The sequence below is a fragment of the Myotis davidii genome, unplaced genomic scaffold (assembly GCF_000327345.1).
Source record: "Myotis davidii unplaced genomic scaffold, ASM32734v1 scaffold75, whole genome shotgun sequence".
In the NCBI taxonomy this organism is placed as follows: domain Eukaryota; kingdom Metazoa; phylum Chordata; class Mammalia; order Chiroptera; family Vespertilionidae; genus Myotis; species Myotis davidii.
In genome coordinates, this window is record NW_006286977.1 from 1,246,693 (window position 1) to 1,263,453 (window position 16,761).

At 49.3% G+C, this 16,761-nt stretch overlaps 1 protein-coding gene across 1 annotated transcript in view; it reads left to right on the plus strand.

Annotated features, from left to right (window-relative positions):
- Positions 1-10,593, plus strand: part of CTCFL (CCCTC-binding factor (zinc finger protein)-like) — an 18,911-nt gene extending 8,318 nt beyond the window's left edge. The window contains exons 8-10 of the mRNA XM_006758851.1: positions 2,924-3,094; positions 9,128-9,239; positions 10,436-10,593. Of these exons, the coding sequence (XP_006758914.1) occupies positions 2,924-3,094; positions 9,128-9,239; positions 10,436-10,593 (441 nt within the window). The remainder of the gene's footprint in view (positions 1-2,923; positions 3,095-9,127; positions 9,240-10,435) is intronic.
- The last annotated feature ends 6,168 nt before the right edge of the window (positions 10,594-16,761 follow it).

Genomic DNA, 16,761 nt, shown 5'->3' on the forward strand with positions numbered 1-16,761 from the left:
ACAGTGCCTGTGGGGACAGTACCTGTGGGGCTGCTGGAGGTGCCAGCTCAACCAGCCACTTTCCAGGATCTGTGAGCGCAAGCGACAAACTCCACTTACTCAGTTCCTGGGTATTTAACAATACCAATTCCTTCTTCTGGAAGGTAAAGGAAACGGGCACATCACTTCAGAGAAATATTGTGGCCAAAGATGCATCAGCTTTTAAGAGGGAATTAGAATTAGAATTTTGGGAAACTTATATCCAAAGATGGGAGTGGCTTTAAGAAAGCAGTTTTGTATACGGTATAATGAAATGTGTTGGCATTCAGAAGCTCTTCGTAACTCAAGCTGATTTTTTACCAAACAACCAATCTATTATTTTACAAAATGAGGGCTGGGTAAAGAATCCATTGAAAGTATAAGACAGAGCAGCGGATTTTCATGCAGCAGAGTACAAAAGTTCATTGGGGTGGTTTCAGATTCCACATTCTAGCCAGTTTTTAAGAAATACCACTTTTTGAGTTTGGGTGTAATATCAAAAAGAGGATGTCTACAATCATTTGAAAGGGCTATTAAAATTCTGTCCCTTTCCCAGCTACCTATCTGTGAGAGTAGATTTCCTTCATCTACTAGTATCTCCACCACAACACACCTCAGCTGACTGAAGGCAGAAGCAGAGAGAGAACCAGGCTGTCTTCGTTTAAATTTGAATTTCAGATAAACAAGTACTTTTGTATGTATGCATGTCCCAAAAGGTAACTGGCAACCCTATCTGCTAAGCCAGATACTCATTTTCGTTTTGAAAAAAATAATATGTGTTTATAGAAATAGGTTAACATGTAGTTGGTTTATCGTTCTTTTTAAAAGAATCTATAACTTTTAATGTCTCAGTTTTGATTTCTAATAGAATCAGTATTAATAATTTTTTGAGTATTAATAATGTTTAGGAGTAAAAGGGGTCCTGAGACCAAAAGCGTGAGAACTGCGCTGGCCAGGGTGGCGCAGTTGTTTGGAGCATCGCCCCGCACACCGAAAGGGTTCGAGTCCCAGTCAGGGCACACACCCACCTTACAGGTTCGATCCCTGTTCGGGGTGCATGTGGGAGACGACCTGTCCATGTTTTCCTCTCACATTGATGTTTCTCTCCCTCTCCCTTCCCCTCTTTCTAAAAAATCAATGAGAAGCCTATCCTTGAGTGAGGATTTTTTTAAAAGGCATGTGCACTTGGATATCTTTCCTGGTTGGGAAAGGTGGAAGTCGGTACTTATTGTGTTTCAGAGTAGGAGCTATAAATGGTAAATGCTTTAAGAAATAAGTGAGGAAAGAAAAAAGGGAGTTTGTCTAGTAAACTTTGAGCATTGGAATATTCTAAGCTTAGGCTCAAACTTTTTTTTTTAAATATATTTTATTGATTTTTTACAGAGAGGAAGGGAGAGAGAGAGAGAGTTAGAAACATCGATGAGAGAGAGACATCGATCAGCTGCCTCCTGCACATCTCCCACTGGGGATGTGCCTGCAACCCACGTACATGCCCTTGACCGGAATCGAACCTGGGACCCTTCAGTCCGCAAGCCGACGCTCTATCCACTGAGCCAAACCGGTTTCGGCAGGCTCAAACTTTTTTAAATGAACCAGGAGAATTTCCTGGGAGATGGACAAGACTTGGAGGGGAGGAGGGGCCCCGGGGCGGGGGGTCAAGCAGAGCGCAGACGGGGGACCTTGAGCTGGGACGCTGCTGGGTGCTCTGAGTGCTTTGATTCTGGAGACCCGGGCTCCAGGTGGGACGGTGACGCCCAGCGGGGAGCCCGGGAGATGGTCCTGGAGATGAGAGGCAGGTGAAGGGGCGGAGGGTGTTCCGGAGAGAGAGACACGAAGAAAGACCATCCATTAGGTAATTAACAGGAGTGCGGAAGTGCTCCTGTGTGTCATCTGAATAATCAGCATTTTAGCCCTAGCCGGTTCAACTCGGGGCATAGAGCGTCGGCCTGTGGACCCAGGGTCCCAGGTTCGATGCCGGCCAAGCGCACGTACCTTGGTTGCAGGCTCCTGGCTCCTGCCCAGCCCGGGCCCTGTTGTGCAGGAGGCAACCAGTCGACGTCACATCAATGTCTTGCTCTCTCTCCTCCGCTCTCCCTAAAATTCAATGGAAAAATATCCTTGAGTGAGGATTAACAAAAAATAACCATAGCATTTTAAATCAAATAAAATGTGTATTTTTGTTTGATTTTATATATTTTTAGTCCTGATTCTCCCAACATTCTTTTTAAAAAATGTATTTTTATTGATTTCAGAGAGGAAAGGAGAGGGAGAGAGAGATAGAAACTTCAATGATGAGAGAGAACTATCGATCGGCCGCCTCCTGCACGCCCCCCACTGGGGATTGAGCCGCCACCCAGGCATGTGCCCTTGACAAGGAAAGAACCCAGGACCCTTCAGTCCGCAGGCCAACACTCTGTCCACTGAGCCACACCAGCCAGGGCTCTCCCGAAATTCTTTACTCATTAAATCTTGGTTAAAATGTCTGCTGTTTCTTTGCTGAGAACAGTCATTTGCACCATGATGCTTCTAATTCGATGTGCAGGTTTGTTGTCATTCTATGAGGAAGTAGGAGGGAAATGGAAGCCTCTTTGATTCCAGCCCCACACGGCCCCTGAACTGGAACTCTGGGTGTGTAATTTGCGAGTTCCGTCCGCCCTTCGGAAGCGCAGCCCACTGCGAACAGTGCTGGAAGCGGGTCTGCAAATCCGTGGGCTCCGGAGGGAGTATGGTGGTTCTTTCCCTCCGGCGGGTGTGCCCTCCGACCCTGACCCGGGGGCTGTGGGGCCGCTGGAGCCTGGGCAGGCCCTTCGTCGTGCGCTCATCTTTGGGGGAAAGAAACACACGATAAATAATGTCTGACACAAAACGTCCCTGTGAAGAGCTGACGGCTGTTCCCCCCCTCCAGGGGCGCCGCATGGCGCTTCACACCCTGACCCACGCTGGAGAGAAGCTGTTCGCCTGCCTGTTCTGCAGCCAGCGCTTCACAAAGAAGGAACTCCTGAGCGCCCACGTCAGGAAGTGCCACGCCGCCGCCCCGCCGGAATGCCCCACGTGCAGGAAAGGCTTCTCCCGCCTGGTAAGGTCCCCGGGCGCCATCCGTCTCCCTGAAAGGACCGCTTCCTCCCAGGCCCAGGGTCTCCCTCCGGGGCTCAACCCCAGTCATGAACCTGCCAGGCAGCGCCCGCTGTGCCTTGGGCAAGTGGCTGGTAGTCGCAGAGCGCTTGGCAATCTATCCAAGTGTGTCTCTCCTTCTGCCGGAAAAGACAGTCCTGCAAACAAAGCCTTGCAAATGCTTTTAGGGAGTTCCCAGACGCACAACAACGCAGGAGGAATCCCTGGTTGTAGTGTGACGCTTAGAAAGTGAGTGCGATTTAGGCTTCTTCACAGGCAGAATGCAATTTTCAAAATGTTTCACAGATGGATGGAGATACACACACACACACATATAATTGATTTCAGAGAGGAAGGGAGAAGGAAAGAGAGATAGAAACATCAGTGATGAGAGAGAACCATTGATTGGCTGCCTCCTGCAACCGCAACCCGGGCATGTGCCTTTGACCAGAATCGAACCCAGGAGCCTTCAGTCCGCAGGCCGACGCTCTATCCACTGAGCCAAACCAGCCAGGGCTCACAGATAGTCTTAATATAGTGCTGTTGGTGCTGTGCTCAGCAAACCACTTACCTTCCGCTTTGTTCTTTTTGGGGTGTTGTGTTTGTTTTCTCTTTGCGGCCTAACAAATTGCCTCACGCTGCTTGGCTGATAGCACCGAACATGTCTGACCTCCGGTCCTGTGGCCCACCCTTGGCTGGTGGCTCTGGCTGCCAGCCCCCATGAGGCTGCCTCAGGGTGTTGGCGGGCTGTACCCTCTGAAGCTGGCCCGGCTGGGGAGCCACTCCGTGAAGGTGGGCACAGGCCTGGGCTCCTGGGCACACGGACCTCTCCATTGGACTGCTCCAGTGTGCAAGGGGGAAGCCACCGAGCCTTTTGTCACCTGGTCTTAAAAGTGACAACATTCCTTCTATTCATTAGAAACGAATCACCGAGCCCAGCCCATACTCAAAGGTGGGGCATGAAGTCCCTTTAGAAAGGAAGAATGACAAAGAATGTGTGGGCACTTAACCCCCCCACCCACACACACACATACACACACACACAAACACACAATATGTATAACATATATATCCATGTGCTGATTTATTTCTCCCTCTATATATATATCTATATATATATGTATGTGTGTGTGTGTATATATATACACATACACACACATACAGACATACACACATATACATACATACACACACAGACACACATACACACACACATACACACACACACAAACACACACAAATGATTAGCTAGGTCCTTAGATAGTGGATGCTCCACGCTAACTTTACAAAAGTTTTGAGTTATCGGAAGTTGACTATTTTTATGGAGGAAAATTTTTTCTCTTGAAAGGTAGGGTAGCTGTGTGTTCTGGTAGGTAGCATAGTGGGATCATTCTGGAGTGTTACTGCCAGTAGTTCAAAATGTCAGATAAAAGCCATGGCAAAGCTCCAAGGAGCATTCCTATGGAGCTCACATTGTGCAGAGCGCCCTCTGGTGAGAGAAACAGAAAGCGGAGAACAGAGTGGGTTGGCCTCGTACTGTCCCTCAGAGCGTGGAATCAGAAGCTTTCAAACTTTGTCTTTCATTCAAGAAGGAAGATATTTGGATTTACATCTGGAGTGTATAAAAACTCTTACAACTTAATAATAAAAGAACTCAAATAACCAATTAAAATCAGACACTTCAGCCGAGACCGGTTTGGCTCAATGGATAGAGCGTCGGACTGCGGACTGAGGGGTCCCGGGTTCGATTCCGGTCGAGGGCGTGTGCCTGGGTTGCGGGCACATCCCCAGTGGGGGATGTGCAGGAGGCAGCTGGTCGATGTTTCTCTCTCATCGATGTTTCTAACTCTCTGTCTCTCTCCATTCCTCTCTGTGAAAAATCAATAAAATATATATTTAAAAAAAATAAAATAAAATCAGACACTTCTAAACAGACACTTCTCCAAAGAAGCTCATGAGACATGCTTGGCATCATTAGTTACCAGGGAAATCCGAATCAACATCACAGTAAAGATACCCCTAGAACTAGCTGTTGTGATCGCTACAACTAAAGAAGCCATAGTGGTCCTACCTAGCCTATTTGCTCAGTGGATAGAGCGTCGGCCTGCGGACCAAAGGGTCCTGGGTTTGATTCTGGCCAAGGGCATGGACGTGTGTTGCAGGCTCCTCCCCGGCCTGGGCCCTGGTCAGGGTGCAGGCAGGAGGCAACCAATCAACATGTTTCTCTCACATGAATGTTTCCCTTTGTCTTTCCCTCTTTCTCCCACTTTCCCTAAAAATCAATGGAAAAATATCTTCCGGTGCCAGGATTCACAAACAAACTAACTAACAAAACACACCATGAAAGAGCTGGGAACGGGGGCTCTCAGACACTGCTGCTGGGTTAACGTGGTGAAGCCCCTGGCTGGCCTGCTCAGTGATTAGATCGCTGGCCCAGGCACCAAAGGGTCATGGGTTTGATTCCCGGTAAAGGGCACGTTCCTGGATTGTCTCCCCAGTCCAGGCCCTGGTCAAGACGCGTGCAAGAGGCAACCAATTGATGTATTTCTCTCATATTGATGTTTCTCTTTGTTTTTCCTGCCCCTCCCCTACTCTCTCTAAAGATCAATGGAAAAATATTCTCTAAGGAGCATTAACAAATAAATAAATATAAAATAAGCCCAGCCGGTGTGGTTCAAAGGTTGAATGTCCACCCATGAACCAGGAGGTCATGGTTCAAGATGGATCATAAGGTAAGATTATGTTTAGTCTTATAAGAAACTATAGCCCTGGCCAGTGTGGCTCAGTTGTTAAAGCATTTGGCCCCACACACAAAAGGGTTTCGGGTTTGATTCCCAGTCAAGGGCATGCACCTGGGTTGCTGGCTCAATCCCCACCCCAGTCAGGGGCTTGTGCAGGAGGCAACCAATCAACATGTTTCTCTCACATGAATGTTTCCCTTTGTCTTTCCCTCTTTCTCCCACTTTCCCTAAAAATCAATGGAAAAATATCTTCCGGTGCCAGGATTCACAAACAAACTAACTAACAAAACACACCATGAAAGAGCTGGGAACGGGGGCTCTCAGACACTGCTGCTGGGTTAACGTGGTGAAGCCCCTGGCTGGCCTGCTCAGTGATTAGATCGCTGGCCCAGGCACCAAAGGGTCATGGGTTTGATTCCCGGTAAAGGGCACGTTCCTGGATTGTATTCCATATGTATCTCTTTCACATCGATCTCTCCCCCCCCCCCCCCCCCTCTTTCCCCCTCCCTTCCTCTCTCTGAAATCAATAAAAACATATTTTTTTAAAAAGCATTGCTGGTGGGAACACAAACTGGCATAGACACTTTGTAAGACACTTTGGCAGTTTCTTACGAAACCAAGCATATTCTTTGCCATACGATCCAGCAGTCACACTCCTGGGTATTTAGCCAAAGGCGCTGAAAGCTTATGTCCACAGGAAAACCTACCCGTGGGCACGTATAGCGGTTTGTTCATGATAGCCAAAGCTTGGCAGCCACCAAGATGTCCTGCGGTAGGTGAAGGAGCACTGGAACTGTGGTCCATCCGGACGATGGAATATCACCCACCACGAAAAAGAAGGGAGCTGTCAGGCCATGGAGCGACATGGGGGAATCTTTTAAAAAGCGTTTTCTGCTGTTGCTTTTTAAAAAATACGTTTTTATTGTTTTCAGAGAGAGGAAAGGAGAGAGAGATAGAAACATCAATCAGAGAAAAACATTGGTCGGCTGCCTCCTGTACACCCCCTACTGAGGATTGAGCCCACAACCTGGGAATCGAACTGTGACCTCCTGATTCATAGATTGACGCTCAACTACTGAGCCATACCAGCCAGGTGACATGGGAGAATCTTAAGTGCACATTACTAAGTGAAAGAAGTCAATCTGAAAAGCTATGTGCTATTTAATTCCAACTATATGACATTCTGGAAAAGGCAAAATTATGAAGACAGGAAAAGACCACTGGTTTTCAAGAGTGGGAGAGGGAGGGATGAATGGGCGAAGCACAGAGGATTTTTAGGGCCGTGAAACTACTCTGTATGATACATGATGGGCACATGTCATTATACATCTGTGCAAACCCATAGAACATACAACACCAAGAGCGAACGTTAAGGTAAACTGTGGACTTTGAGTGATGATGACATGTCAATGTAGGTTCATCAGTTATAACAAACTAGAGGCCCAGTGCACAAAATTCGTGCACTCATGATGGAGGGAAGGGTCCCTCAGTCCGAACTGCGCCCTCTCGCAGTCCGGGAGCCATCAGGGGATGTCCGACTGACGGCTTAGGCTCACTCCCCTCCCATTAGTCGGACAGTCTTAGCGCTGCCATGGAGGTAGGAGAGCCCGTCTTCTGGCTGAGCAGTGCTCCCCCTGTGGGAGCGCACTGACCACCAGGGGCCAGCTCCTGCAGTGAGCATCTGCCCCCTGGTGGTCAGTGTGCATCATAACAACAGGTCATTCTGCGGTTTGGTCTATTTGCATATTAGTCTTGTATTATATAGGATGTGCCATCAGGTGGGGGTGTTGATAGCGGGGGAAGGTGTGCAGATGCAGGGCAGCGGGTATATGAAGACTCTCCATCTCCCTCACATCAATGGGTTGCCTTCTACATCCACCCAGAATGGGGGCCAAACCCACAACCCAGGAATGTGCCCTGACTGGGAGTCAAACCCGCCACCCTTCCTTGTACAGGACAATGGTCCAGCCAGCTGGGCCACACCAGCCAGGGCAACAAGCTTCTGTGCTTCAGCACACAATCGTCCCAGGACATCACAGGCAGGTCCCCTTCCTCCCGGGGGGACCCTGCTCTGCACTGGGGATGCTGGGTCCTCCCAGGAGCAGCTTCTCTCCAGCACAGGGTTTGTCTCACTACCTCGCCCCCTGAGTCCTGAATAGCCTGGGTGTCCTGTCGGTTCCTCCACCTGCTTTTTAAAGGTTGGGCGTGTTTTCATTTGACTTTTTTGTTCATTCAGAACCGATGTGAGACGTTCTTAACCACAAGCTTGACGAGGTTGTAGGGAGAGCGAGGTGTGCACATGTCTTTGCACTTTTCTGGGGAAGGGACCATCGCCCTTTATCCTCAAGGGCATCCTCGACCCGAGAGGCTTGTGTGCCCATCACCAGCGTGCAAACCAGGGGCCGGCGGGCTTTTCCGTGAAGGGCCAGACAGTGGCTATTTCAGCTCCTCAGACCAGACTGACCCTCTCCGCCCCGACTGCTCGTGTCTGAGGTTAAAGCACGAAGGCAGCCGGAGGTGGCCGTTCGTAAATGAAGGGGTGTGGCTTGTCCCCGGGGCACGTGCTGTACAGAAGCCGTCGGCCAGCCAGGCTGCCCTCGGCCACAGCGCACCAGCCCCTGTGCACAAACTCCACACGGATTCCAATAACCCGTGACCTTCCCCCTCTGTCATATGCGAATCCTCCTTCCGCCACCCATCAGCCCGGGAAGCCCCATCCTGAAGTCCAAATGGAAATTTTATGTAATCAGCAAATTTAATGGCATGTCCCCGGTATCTGCCATTAGCATTTGGGCTTTTCAGAGAGTGAAGGCTTTCATCCTGATGCCAAATCCTCCGCAGTGTTCCTACCTAAAAATATATCACTGCGAGGCCCGCCCAGGACAGACCCCCACTGTAATCTGATTGCTGTTCGCAGTGTTCATAGCTCAGAGCGGGGCAGGCGAGATGCTGGCAGGGCCGTGATGGCTCTGGTCTTTTATTGGTTTTCATAAAGTCGACCAATACATTGAATTTCTGGTTTAATATCAAGCCTCGCCTCAGAGAGTAGAAGCAATCTAGAAAAGCCCATTTTGACTCTGTTACAAAGACCTATCTAAAACACGTCAGCTTTTGGCTCGACCTACACACAACAGAAAGGGTCACCTTTACAAAGTCACCCTTTTGTGTAAGAGTGTGAGGCACGCGCCACCGTGGCCACAGCGCGTCCGGCCACGCACTGACGCCTTCCTCGGGCTCAGCGTGTGTGCTCCCCGCAGGCGAACATGCGGAGACACGCGGGGAAGTGTGCGGCCGCGGCCCCCGGAGCAGGAGCAGGACGACAGACCCAGGCGAGGATGTGGGAGGTCCCGAAGGAGAAAGACGAATACGGTACCTCTTTTTAAACACATTGGGGTTGGCTTTGACCATGATGTGCTCGCTGTCCCTTTCCCTGGGTGCTGAGCATTCTGCAGGGAGCACACCCGGGAACCCTGAGGCCCAGGCCCTGAAGGCACCCGGCCCAGGCCTGGCCCAGGAGCGGCTCCTGCCACTTGCGGGCAGGTCTTGAGCTCCATTTGGCCCCGTGTGGTCAGGGGGGAAGCAGCCTGGTCACTTACCCCCTCTCAGGGCTGCAGCGAGGTCGGAGTAGGGAGGGACTGGGGAGCCCTGGACGGAGCCCACACCCCCACCACAAGGGTTCCTGGGGGGCACGTTGGTGAGGCCGGATGACAACCGCACATGCCCACCGCCCTCCTGTCCCTGAAGCTCCCTCAGCAGAGCTGTGGGTTGCTGGACGCTGTGTTCGCACCGGAGATGATGCAGTAACGACTACAAACTGGGGGGCTTGGACCAGGAGGTGACAGACCCCCACAGTCTGGAACCAGACATCCTGAACGGAGGCGTGGCCAGGCCCCCTCCCTCTGGAGGCTCCAGAGTCGGGGCCTCCTGCCTCTTCCAGCTTCTGTTGGCCCCAGCGTTCCTTGGCTCTTGGCTGCATCACCCCAGTCTCTGTCTGTCTCTACCTTTTCTGTCTCTTATAAAGCCCTTGTCATGGCTGAGGGCCTGCCTGGAAAATTGAGATGATCTCATCTCGAGGTCCCTAATTACTTCTCCAAAGACCCTTATTTCAAAAAGGTCACACTCAGGCCGGGTGTTAGGGTGTGGACACAACTTTGGGGGACAGGGAGCGGGGGACAGCGATTCAACCCACTCCAGGTACACGCGTTTATTGGAGGCGACAAGCCAGGTGGAATCCAACAGCAAGCCCAAGACCGGGCCACCTGGACCTGGGCTCTAAGTGGGAGGGACCTGAAAACATCTGTATAGATGTGTGACTTCACCTAAATGCGCGGGGTCGTGTTTGAAGCCCCACGACAGAGAACAGCTGCAGAGCTGAGGTGGAGAAACCCCGACAGAGGCAGGGCTGAGAGCAGACCAGTCGTCCTGTCCATCCCAGAAAGATTGTTTTCTGAAAAGAGTGTTGCTAGGCTCACAACCAAAATACATTCGCACTGACTTCTTGGCCTAATTTTAAATGTGTCAACCCTGTGCCTTTCTCCCCCTTCTCCCCGCCACCCCGCCCCAAGAAGCCGCTGCCTGGGAGGCCGAGGAGGCCCCCATGGTGAGGGGAGACCAGTACCTAGGAGAGATGACTCCTGTCAACTTCGGGGAAACCACAGCCGGAAGAAAGGACCTGGATGGAGACCTGGCCTACGAGATGTTCCTCAACATGCTGAACGAGTGAGGCGATCGGGCCATTCTCACGGCACCATCCTCACGCGGGTTGGGAACGCTTAGCTTCCTCTGTGAAGTTTGTGACACTGGGTAGTCATAGATTTTTCCAAAGCTGGAGGCAGTGCCTAGAATTGTTTCCCTGTTTTTCACTGAATATTTACAAAACTAAAACAAAAAACATTGCAGGTATTTTATAAGAGGCCACATCTTGAGTTGAGGGATAAAATCCCAAACCCATGAATTCATTCACTAGATTTTGGCCAAAGTGGCCCACAATGAATGAGCAATGATTTTTGGACAATACCTGTTGCTGTCGTAGCACAGACTATTGAGTGCTTCGGCCAACAGTCAAAGCTGGTAAACTTTATGTTGAATTGTACATGCCCGTGATAGTTCTAACATTACAATTTTTAAACATAAAATATAAATTTTATATCCTTTTTTGTACAAATGAATTTTCCATAAAAATTTAAAGCCATCGTAATACTTTTAATGAGTTTTAGATTCAACACAAAGAACCTTAATATTATACAAAACAAAACTGAGTGGAAAATGAGAAACTCTGAATTCGACTAGAAAATAATGCTTAACCTAGTTCACCTCGGTGTCTGAGCAAAGTCTGCATTTAGGCTTTTGTGTGCTTCCTGAACTGTGTCCTTTGGCTGGAAGGAAATCACCCTGGTTATTTCCCATTGTTGCTTATCAGCATATCAGGTCATCACCCGTTTGTTCTGCTAAACCCACTTTATGTTTTCAAAATAATTGGCAGAGAAAAAACAAAATCCTGGTCGTGAAAATGTGTACTGGAGAAGAATTTGTGCTTTCTTAGAGCCCCCTGTGAACAATAAGCCTTTGGAGACCTTCCCATCACTGGACAGCATGTGAAATGCCAGAATTATCGTTAACTCGTCCCTATCTTCATAATGAGTCACATTTTTCTTCTGGGCTCAGCACTTGCTTTTGCTGTGACATTTTCTCCCCAGAGTTTAAAATCAATGATGGGTCCTAAATTCAAATTCTTTTTCTTCCAGTTTAATTGAGGTATAATTGACAAATAAAAATATAAGACATTGAAGTGTACATCACCATGATTACACCGTGACTACATTGTTTAAGAATCTCTCCCATCTTGTTAGCTCAGTTCAAATTCTTAAAATGCTAATCTGTTGTTAAAAATATCCCAAGTCAGAAGCGCTGGACAAGGTGAGCCTGTGGGAGGGCGTCATATTCTTTTCATAACAACAAACCATTGAATTCACATAGTGAGACATAGTCTGTTATATGCTACCATTCTGACTATTTGAACTTTTGTAATTGTTTCTCATTTTTTTACTATTGTTTAAAGATGTTTTGCACAACTCAATAAAATGACTTAAAGTTATCTTTGTTATAAAATATGCGTGATGGTTCCTAAAAATGTCTCCTCCCCCCCCCGCCCCCCATGAAGATGTGGAAAAATCGAAACTCTTGTGCACTGTTGGTGGGAATGTAAAATGGTGCAGCCCCTATGGGAAACAGTAGGCAGTTCTTCAAAAAAATTGAAAATAGAACCACCCTACGACCCAGCAGTTTGGGTGGACACCTAAAATATTGAAAGCAGGGCTTTGAAGAGATATTTGCACACCCACGGTCATAGCAGCACTATTCACAGTAGCCAGTATGTGGAAGCCACCCAAGGTGCATGGATGGATGGGTGGGTCAGTAAGGTGGTCCATCCATACCATGGAATAGCACTCAGCCTCAAAAAGGAAGGAATTCCGACACCGGCTACAGCATGCATGAGCCTTGAGGACATCACAGTAAGTGCAATAAGCCAGGCACAAAAAGACAAGCACTGTCTGATTCCACCTATATGAGGGACCCAGGGTAGTCACATCCCTGGAGACAGAGGGAGAATGGCAGGTGCCGGGGGCGGGGGCGGGGCATGGAGTGCTAGTGTCCCACAGGTGCAGAGTTTCAGTGTGGGGAGATGACAGAGTTCCTGATGGTTGCACAACAGCGTGAATGTCCCCAATGCTGTTGAACTGCCCACTGATAGTTAAAATAGTAAGTGTTATATTGTGTATTTTACTACAATGAAGCATTTTTAAATTTAAAGAGAACCGATAAACATGTTTAGCCCTGGCTGGGCTGCTCAGTGGGTAGAGGTCGGCCTGCGGACTGAAGGGTCTCGGGTTCGGTTCTGGTCAAGGGCATGTACCTCGGTTGCGATCCCTGGCCTCAACGCGCGCTGGAGGCAGCCGATCACGGTGCCCCTCTCTCTGTCTCTCCCCCTCCCTCCCACTCTCTCTAAAAGTCAATGGGAAAATATCCCCGGGTGAGGATTAACAACAAAAAACATGTTTGAAACTGCGAGCCCAGTTGGTATCTAACAACATCAACACCTCCTCATCAGCTGTCTTTGGTAAGTGCTTTGCAGTGTTTTCCATGTATAACACCTGATGGCACGTGATGTAGAATGAAATTCAGATGATGGGCTTTGAGTCTATATTATGTGTCCAGACTCCCACCAAACGCCTGCATAAAAGGAGAAACTCGTTTGTTCATCAAGCGCAGTAACTATTAGTGCATTTGATTTCTGTGGCAGGAGCGATGACAGCAGTCTCCACAAGAGGGCAGTTGTGTCTCCCCTCTACCCGCCTTCCTTCCCAACCATGGAGACACACCTACAGCTATTGGAGACTCTGATAGAAATGGCCAAGTGGGAACAAACTCTCCCACGTTGGCGTGATCAATGTCGTACCATAGAGAAAGGTAAAAAATGGTTTGCCCTTACTCGTAACAGGAGGGTTTCTTGCACTTGATTTTGCCACGTGAAGAAAGGGGCCTTTACAAAACCTGGAGGTGAGGACCGGGTGGTGGCCCTGAGTTCAGATGCCTGGGGACTGAGCCACCTTCGGAACGGGAATGCTTCAGCTTAAAATAGCTTTGCGGCCCACAGGAAATCGTTCTGGAATGTATACCTCTTGCACAATTTAACGTCTCTGTTTCGGGGGGAGGGTGTTTAAATTACAACATTGTTTGACAACAGTTTTACTATGTAAAGGACGCTTTTTAAACAAACCTAGGACCTGGCTGAAGCCTGCGTTGCTGCAGTCGGCCACTGACGGGGCGGCTCCCAGCGGAGGGTTAGCCCTGAGGGTCTAAGCGGAAGGGTTGATATTGTGAAGGCCGACAGCTACTACTGAACATGGCACGTTTGCAGATGTCATTTCCAGCATCAATGTGGTGTTTTGGTAACCATGGGAAACCGCAGGGAGACTTAATGTATGCTTTATGACTCTGTCATTAATGGGCAGTGCTAGTCACACTTAACCACGCTGAATTCAAGCCTCAGGACATTTGGCTTAACCAGCCGACTTCATCTACATTCTGCTGATCCTTTTGTTGCAGCTTATTTTTTTTAATCCTCACTGAGGATATTTTTTTCCATTGATGTTTAGAGAAAGTGGAAGGGAGGTAGGGAAGGAGAGAGAGAAACCTCGATGTGAGAGAGACGCGTCGATGTGAGAGAGACGCACCCCAACTGGGACCAGGATCAAACCTGGAACCCAGGTATGTGCCCTTGACTGGGAATCGAACCCAGGACCCTTTGCTGGGTGGGCCGATGCTCTAACCACTTGGCCACAGTGACCAGGGCATATTGCAGTTTATTTTTGATTGAGTATATCTAATAAAACAGATTTTAAGTGGCATCCTGGTTTATGATGTTACTTTAGTAGGTTTGTATCATTTCCAAGGCCTGGCTGCGTGTGAGCTGGCCTTTAAGTCATTGTCTTTTATAGTACGCACCATCTAGGATTTCAATAGACACATATCCGTTTTTTCCTCAGCAGTTGCAGGTAGAATACCGTAGAGGTTGCTCACCATGCGTGCAGAGACAAAACTGCAGTAAAAAGACCTCTTAGCCCGCCGGTTGCTCCGTCAGAGGACTGAAGGGTCGTGGGTTCAATTCCCTCTCAAGGGCCACGTACCTTGGGCACAGGTTCCCCAGCCCTGGTTGGGGCTCATGCAGGAGGCAACCAATCGATGTGTCTTCCTCGCGTCGATGTTTCTCTCTCTCTCTTTCCCCCTCCCTTCCACTCCTCTAGAAATCAATGGAAAAAGTATCCTGGGTGAGGATTAAAAAAACAAAAAACCTCTTAACTGAGCCAGGCTGAGTGGAAGCTGGCCACAGGGTGACATGCTCCTCTCAGGGGCAACCAAAGAGCTGAAAGGCACCGTGTTGCCATTTCCTGCTCGTGGAGTATGACAAAGGTCACTGATCAAGACTCATCCTGATCTTCGGTATAATTACATCCCAAGGCCTGAACCAGCAGAATCCGTAAAGTGCTAACAAAACAGAGTGCTTGACAGTGAGTTACTTTAAATCAATCATCATTGGTCACTTTGTCTACAGGCGACACCCAGTCCTCAGGAGGCCTCCCGCGAGGGCTGCGGCACCTGTCACCTGGGTGTGCACTTGTCCCAGCACTGGTCACCCTCACTCCGTCCGCCTGGGCCTCAGGCTCCTCCCCCTGCAGCGTGGCTCTGTGCACCTCCCAGCACTCAACATGCCGACCTTCATCCAACTCCGTCATCTTGGGGGACACTCCAGCTCCCTCGAGGCCCTGGTCAGCAGTAGCTCAGAATGCTCTGGGGGCATTGGGGTTACCTGGGGAGCTTATAGAAACCAAACCCCTGGAGCCCCAGGCCCGTGAACTAGCAGGGGGTGGCCCCGAAGAATCAGCATTTTCCAGTTTTGTTGCAAAGCGAGCTCTGGGGCCTCTTGCTCTCCAGGCTTCGGTCCTCCCCGCCCTCACGCATGCTGGGAAAACTAGAGATATGAATGTTCTGCAGCAGCCATAGCTTCCATTCTCAGGTTCTTCCCAGAACAGAACGCAGCCTCTCTCCAGCGGCCTGTCCACCGCTCACCGTCCCAGCGGGAACAGAAGGAGGCAGAGCTTCCAGAAGCAACACGGGACCTGTGCTGTGGGACTTGCCAGCCTCCTCCATGGCTTGGCACCGAGATGGCAAACTCAGGAACCGGGAGCAAGCGCGGCAGCTGTGACAGTGTCAGTCACAGCTGTGACGGTGTCAGGCACAACCGTGACAGGAGAGGGACAGCGAGAAGACCCAGGATTGCTGACTGTCCAGGAGGTGCTGCTCCCAGTGACGGCGTCGCGGGGGCAGGGACCGTTTCACAATGCACGTGTCTGACCCCGCAAATGTGTGTCCTGTGTCAGGTAACGCTCCTCTCAGTACATGGGGCCCGGCAGAAGGAGGACGCTGGTTCTTCTTAAACAGGATTCTTACCCCTTATTGTGACAGACGGGACAATCCCAGCATGGGTGGATGGATGAGTACAGGTACATACCTGCTCATATTTTTTAAATTCCATGAAGAATCAGACATTAGCCATGGGAAGGTGGGGCCCTCAGATGTTGGGCAAATAGACATTAGTTTACTCATCACAACTTGTTATCTAAATGAAATGGATATTGCAATTCTTCTTAGTGCTATTTTCCAACAATACGTCTTTTTTTGTTAAACATTTTTTAATTTTTTGAGGTATAACTGACATACAGTAAAATCCCCCACCCTCTTTTTAAGTGTACAATTCTCTGAGTTCTGACAAATGAATGGCCATGTACCCATCACTACAATCAAGTCATAGAGCATCTCCATCACCCCAACATCCTTTGTGTCCTGCTCCCAGCCCCTAGTGACCACCGGAATAGAATACAGACAGAATCATCTGAGATCCAGTCCTGCTGCTGGTGGACCTCTTGTCCATTTCCTGGCAGGGTAATATTCCATGGTATGGACAGTCCACAACCCGTTTATCCATGCAGAGTTCAGGGGCCTGGGAATGGTTCCCACTAAACTAGGAATAAAGCCGTCATAAACATCGTGTACAGGCTTTGTGCAAACATATATTTCATTCCTCTTTAAGTGAGACTTCCGGGTCATCAGGTGGAGTTATCTTTAATTTTATAAAAAACTCCCAAACCTGCTCCCAAAGGGCATGCACCATTCTGTGTTCCCGCCAGCCAGGCCTGAGCGTGCCAGCTGCCCAACACCCACGTGCCACTCGGCGGCGTCAGGGTCTGTTTTGCTGTTTTGTTTTTAGCCTCCTATTGTGTTTGCAGTGCTAATGCGTTGTGGTTTTAATTTCCATTTGACTAGTAATAGTAAC